Source organism: Vigna unguiculata, chromosome 5, assembly GCF_037176805.1.
Source record: "Vigna unguiculata cultivar grain cowpea cultivar isolate G323 ecotype 2 chromosome 5, ASM3717680v1, whole genome shotgun sequence".
Lineage (NCBI taxonomy): Eukaryota > Viridiplantae > Streptophyta > Magnoliopsida > Fabales > Fabaceae > Vigna > Vigna unguiculata.
The window spans coordinates 5,842,667-5,850,012 of NC_140796.1; the positions used below are offsets into that span (position 1 = coordinate 5,842,667).

A 7,346-nucleotide genomic window follows, 5' to 3' on the forward strand; every position below is an offset into this window, starting at 1 on the left:
TATATATATATATATATATATTAAAATTATATTTATTAAAAATAAAGTGAAATATATCAGAACAAATAAAAGAATAACCATTAATAAATAAAGAAGAAGAGAAGAAGCATGAACATCTGATTTTATAAAAAATTTGTAAAAGTAACGGTCAATTTTTACAAATTTAATAAATTGTTATATTTGAAGGGTAAAATCGGTATTTTGAAAAGTGGACACAAAAAGAGAATCTCCTTTATATATTGTTATAGATAACATGCCTTTAAAATAAGTATTTGAATTATATTATATATATATATATATATTATATTATACTATATAATATAAGATATGTTTAAAATAAATCTATTATATTATATTATATAGTATTTTTTAAGTTATATAATATTTTATTAGGATCTTTGCATATTATTAATATCGAGGAAATGTTGTTTATATATTATCACATGACCAGATGTTTTGTATTTAGATAATTGTATTTTATCACAATCCTATGTTTTTTCAACCTGTGAGTGAATCAACTCATCATGGGTTCGAGTCGGGTTGGGTTTAGAAAAAATCAGTTTTTTTTAAAAATAGGTTAAATTCAACTCGATTCACTTAACCAACAAGTTAAATAGGTTGAGGATGGATTGACTCATTTAACCCACCAACATTTTTTTATAATTTTTTTTATTTTTTTAATAATTATTTACTACTACTAATTATATATGTTCACAATTTCATATTTTTAAATGCTAGAATGTTGCTCAATAATATTTGAATAGTTTGAATGTTTAATTAATTTGATTGTCAAGTTATATACGTTGATACTTTAATCTTTAACTATAATCTTTGTAGTAAATTACTCAAACAAGCGTCTTATAAATATTTTTTTCTAAATTAGCATGACAAAAACGTGTAATTTTTTTTATTTGTATTTTGTTGAATAGCATGACAGAAAATGTGTAATATTAGCCATGTTTTCTTGGACTATACGGACACTTTCTTGAAAACGATTCATCATATATTGGTGGTGAGCATGATATGAACATTGATTCTTGATTTTACTGTGATTGTCATGAGTTGCTTAAAAAATTATTTAAATAATTGAATACTTAAAAATAAATACATAAATAATTTTTTTATGTGGGTTGGTAAGTCAACCCACTTAACCCAACAACCTGTGGTGGGTTGACCCGGGTTGCAAAATTTTTGACTCACCGTAAAGTAAGTCAGGTTGGGTTCACTCATTTTCAACCTGGTTCATGGTAAGGCAACCCGTGTGAACCGGGTTGGATCACTTTGACATGTCTAACTTTTTTTGTGTGATATATATGGAGATATTAGTACATATTTTTTTATGAAAGAGTTGATAGATTTGATTACAAAAGTTGCATACCAAATACTATTTTGGTGGGTTTTGGTTTTTGTTACATTTGATATTTTGATTTGTGCATAAATTTAATCAAGAATTATACTAATTTAAACATAACATTGTACTTATTTAATCAAAATGTTATGGTCTTGAAAATTTTTTAAATGTTGTGTATATTATAATCACTACAACATTTTGTAGTTTAGATCACACTAAAAAATATAGTTGAGGTCTAAAATCAATCTAAAAAATGTTGTCTATTGTGAAGATTTAAAATAACGGTTTTAAAGATATTGTCGTACAAAAAATCGTTATTTATTATCTAGAGTTACACTCATTTATACCACACCTCAAAAATTGTGATTTAATATTTATATCACGATTTTTATAATTTAGACACAATTATATGCCGTTATCTAAAGTGATCTTTGTTGTAGAGAATTGTGTATGTATTGATTCAAACATGAATTTAACAATTATACTAATTTAACCAAAGTACTATAATAATTTAAGTAGTGTGATGTAATTAAAAAAAAAAACGTACGTGGAAGTGTAAAATATAAGTATAGGTTTAGCATTTTTATTTATAAAAACGTACATAATTGAAACGAACATCATGGGTTCCATTTAAAGCATTTGAGAATGCCTGATTCCTCATATCTACATGGTCCATCTTTCTTAATATACCAATGGCAGTCTATACATATACTGTAATCCCTACTTTGGATGTATGCATCAAAATACAATAAAGGACCTTTCCCCCATTCACACGAACAAAAGAACTGTGTTCTCCCGAAAAAGTTTGTTCCAAAACTCCATTTCAAGTTTTCGTTAATATGGAGAAGATGCATTCCAAGATCATCATCTTTTGATTTGCAATGAATGTTTAGATTTTCATTTCCCTCCAAAGTATTCGTAATCTTCACACTAGTTTTTGGTGGCCATGCCCATGCCAACGTAAGCATGCACAGCAAGACAAAGATTTTCGCCAACAGAGACATTGCTAAGTCTGATGCTCTTTTTCTGCTAATGAATCTGTTATATATTGTCATAATGTTGAAGAACAAAAATGTCTTTTCATTTTGTATTTCATTTTATTAGACAATACAAAAACAATTAATTTTAGTCAAAAAAAATAATTAGTTACTATATTAATTTATTTAAATATTAATTTATAAACTAAATATTATTGATAAATAAAATAGTTTTAGAATTGATCTCAAAATTGGTCACTATATTGAACTGATCTCTAAATTAATCATTATCATTAACTATCATGATTTTAGCTACCAAACAAATCGGTCTCGAAATTTATATATAAATTGGCCACTAATAAAAACAATTAGAAACTAATTTTTTTAATAACTAATGGTAGTAACCAATTTAAAAATCGATTCGCTATAATGACTAATTTAGATATCAATTTAAGAACTATTTTAGTAATGATTTTTAGTTTATAAATTAATATGTAAATTGGTCTGTGATTAATTATTTTTTAAACATAAAATTTATCATTAATAAGATTTTTTTTTAGTGGTGAAACTTATTATTTAATTAAATGCATATGAAAGGAATGGATGAATAATTAACAAAAAAATACTAAAGCATATGTTGTTATTATTTGATTGATGAATAATAAAAAACGAAACTGACTAATATTTTTTATGGAATAAAGTAAAATTCAGTGAATGAAAAGTTTATTATCATATAAAATAGATAATGTAACTCCAATCAAACTTCTAACTGTAGTAGTTGAAGAAATTAAAAGTATACTTCACATCATCTGTACTTAACATCTCGAGACTGATATATACTATATTATAATATTAATAAAACTCTCGATATGTCACGCCTCACCCTTCGTCTTTCAATTTTCTTTAAATTTGAATTTTCAATTTTTATCTCTTTGAGAATATGATGAACAGTGTATATTATAATCGAAATAAATGAAAGATTCGAATCGATGACTTTAACATTTAGAAGTCGAATTATTAAAGTGAATTTAAAAATATATTTGAAATCATTAAAAAAAATACTTGAATAATAATCTATTTTAGTGACTAAAAATAATTAAATAATGATAAATTTATAAACTAAAAATTATTGACAACTAAAATAATTTCAAAATTTTATAATTAATTTCAAAATTTATCACTAATATTAGATATTAAGGTTTTGACTATCAAAGAAATTGGTCTATGAATTGGTCTCTAATTAAGATATTGATATCTAAATTAGTCTCTAAATATATTTTTGATTACTAAAATTTGTTATTATTAATAATGTTGTTATATTGGACTCATTGATTTTGTTGATAAGAGTGATTTTTATGATATTTTAACTCAAGTAAAGTATTTTGTTTGAGCGAAAAATAGTGCAAAGATTCAAAAAACCTTGCTCTTCTTTTTCAATCTCCTTCTTTTTTGTTGCTTATATCCTTAATATATTGTATTTGAATGTTTATTATAAATGAATTTATTTGTATTTAATTGAATTATGTTTGAAAGTCTTACCTTAATTCGAGATAAGACCAATTTAGAATATATATATATATATATATATATATATATATATATATATATATATATATATATATATATATATATATATATATATATATATATATATATATATATATATATATATAAAAGTGAGTGCAAACATAATTTTATAAACCAATTTTTGAAAAGTTGAGTTAGACTTAAAATCTACTTTTTAACAAAATATGAATTATGTTGTATGGAAATGATTATTGAAAAAGATGAAGATTTGTACGAATATGTGGTCACATACCTCTCAGATGATATGTGAATTATTGTTTAATTTGTGTATTAAGAATTGAAAATTATGTTGTAACAAATATTCTTGCTTCACTAATAGTCTAAGTCACAGAAACTAAGATATCAGGTGTGGTGAAAAATTAAAAGGGAGTTCTTCAACAATGTGGCATGAATCAGATCTTAGTCTCTAATTTGACATATTTAATATGTGTCGAAATTCAACTGTTAAGTATCCTTGATATATAGAACCATGTTCAGTCTATGTGTTCGCTGAATGGTGAATTTTGAATGAAAGTGAATTGTTCGGTCCCTCTTCTTTTTTTCTCTTATCTCTAAATTTGTGTTTCCAATTCTTACATCTTTCAGAATCCGATCGCATTTCACAATAATTAAGCAAACATAAAGTGTTTTTTACTTGATTCAAACAGTAAGTTCTTATTTAGTCTAAATATTCTTTGTTTTGTTTTTTCTTTTTATGATTCTGTCATTAGTTTCGGTAGTGGCAATTGAGAAAAAAGTGCATATTAAAATTTTGTTACATTTAGATACCTTATTCTATATCTCTAGATTTTGAGATAGTTCATAGGCTAGAGATTTAATTAGATTAAATGATACCTGATCGGGATGTGATTTTGATAGAACTATTATAGAACTTGGATATGAAACTACTCACACTCTTCTTCTCCCATTGAATCTTTTTCCATTTTGTATTTCAAGTAAGTTAAAAGCATTAAAACGGTTAAAACAAACCTTTGTATTGCAATATATAATACTATATTATATAACATGCATTTAAAACAAACGTATTATTATTGTACATTACGATATATCATATTATATAAGATCATCTTGCAATAAATGGGTAGGAGTTTTGAGTGTACAACAAAACCAGGTTCAAGAAAACTTTCAACAATTTCATTTAAATGAGCTTAACTAAAGAGAATATAATCTGGAAAGGGGTATGGATGACTATCATGTTGAGTAAATGGAAACACATGAACAATTTAGTGTTTAGGAATGCCAAACCCGATACAAAAAAAATATTTAACATAGCTCAATTAAGAGCGTGACATGGTTGAAGCATACAAGTACAAAAGTAAGCTTCTACTTTTCATATTGGTGTTTATGCCCTTTATATTGTATCATATCTATATCATAGTCATTCACAATTGTACATATGACTATATAGATTAGAAAATACTTGCTTGGTTTGATGCATGTAAGGAATGTGTGGAGGGGGAACTGATTTTAATATCTATAGTCTAGGTTTTCTGTTCATTTTGCAAGTGTGGTTACATACGAAGGATGAATCAAAAGATGGAGGAAACAAAAGTTATTCACTATTACAATACGACCACGGAAACACTAGAGACCGGTGAGAAATGCAAAAATCAAAAGTAGTCATATAAATTGAAAAAATAAACTAAGATAATATATGAAAGATAATGCTTACTACCCTCTTCCTAAAATGAATATTTGAATATATAAAACCTAAATTTAATGATTTTAAGTATGGATATTTGAATCTTATTTGTAGAGGTCCAATCAATGAATTACATTCAAAAACAATCCTATTTGATTGATAAATAAGAAAAAAAAAACTAAACTTACAAATATCTTTAATACAATAAAGTAAAATTTAGTCAATGAAAAGTTTATTAACATATAAAATGGATAATGTGACTCCGGTCAAACTTCTAACTATAATATTTATTTGAAAAATGTATTAAAAGAGTCATATTTCATATTGATAAGAGATAAAAATAAATTTCAAATAAATTATATATATATATAAATAAATAAATAAATAAATAAAGTGAATACACAAATTTATAAAAAAATAATTTTATAATGTTGAATTAGATTTAAAATCTATTTTTAAAATTAATTTTATATGTATGTCAAGTATTCACTATAATTTATCTTTAAATTATAAGATTCTAAATAGCAATGTGCAAATATATATTCGTATCTAAGATGAAAATAAAAGCATAACAATTGTCCTTCTATTTTTGTCTCTCTTTCTAGTTATTAACGGCAAATGCATATGTTACTTAATATCACAGAGTAGCAGTTAACATCATATATAGTTAAATTAATATTACAAGAATAGAATCCTCATAAGTCAATACTAATTTTCTAATAAATAAAAAAAATGATTTTAATATTATATTAGTGTTAGTTGAATTGATATTACAATAACATTTATATAATATTAAAGATTATTATAGTCACAACTTAACGGATTTTAAGTGCCATTAATTATTTTTAGTAAACAAAAATATTTATATTAGTAACAATTTTTAATAAATAAAAATATTTATATTATTTTAAGTTAATATCAGTTAACTGTGTATAAATGAAATATATAGGTTGGACCTTTATTTTTCTATAATATATAACAGTACATAATTGGAATGAAACACATCACTTCTTCCACTTATAGCATTTGCGAATGATTTTGTCTCTTCTTGATTCGCCAATGCTTGTGTACTCCTTTAATTCGTACCTACAGGGTCCATCTTTATGGATATACCAAAAACAGTCTAAACATTTAGAGGCATCCCTATTTTGGTTATATGCTTCAAAGTGCAACACAGGACCATTACCCCATCGACACGAACAGAAAAACAGTGTTCTCCAGAAAACGTGAGTCCCCAAATCCCATTTGAAGCTTTGATTAAAATGGAGAAGATGGTGTCCAAGATCATTATCTTTTGATTGGCACCGAATGTTTAGATTTTCTTTTCCTTCCAAACTATTCGTAATCTTCACAGTGCCGAATTGTGCCCGTGCCAACGTCAACATGCAGAACAAGAGAACCACTTTCGCAAACAGAGACATTTGCAACTTCTCACTTTTTTTTTCTGCTAATGAATCTGTATATATGCAGAGACGAAAAACAATGACCTGTTGTTGAAGGACAAAAGAGTCCTTTCATTTTGTAGCAAAACTAAGTAATGTCACATTTAATGTAACATTTAATGTCGCATTTAATGAGATGATATCATCAAGATGATTGAGGAGACTTAATTGTATGATTGGTTAACATTCTAAGAAAAAATGGCACTATAATTGAGTATGATGACGAAAGAAACTTAAACCAAAAGTTTTAATTTATTAGGTTTAGTTTCCATTTAATTAGATGCATATAAAAGAAATGTACTAATACATATGTTATTATTATTTTATTGATAAATAATGAAAAGATA

The 7,346-nt window shown here is 25.1% G+C and overlaps 1 protein-coding gene across 1 annotated transcript; it reads right to left on the reverse strand.

Annotated features, from left to right (window-relative positions):
• Nucleotides 1-6,561: 6,561 nt before the first annotated feature.
• Nucleotides 6,562-6,978, reverse strand: LOC114183032 (S-protein homolog 5-like). Its single transcript, XM_028069866.1, has one exon. The coding sequence runs from the start codon at nucleotides 6,976-6,978 to the stop codon at nucleotides 6,562-6,564; it is 417 nt and encodes a 138-aa protein (XP_027925667.1).
• Between the last annotated feature and the right edge of the window lie 368 nt (nucleotides 6,979-7,346).

Coding starts and splice junctions, on each gene's coding strand:
- LOC114183032 (XM_028069866.1), bottom strand. CDS start 6,978: ATGTCTCTGTTTGCGAAAGTGGTTCTCTTGTTCTGCATGTTGACGTTG.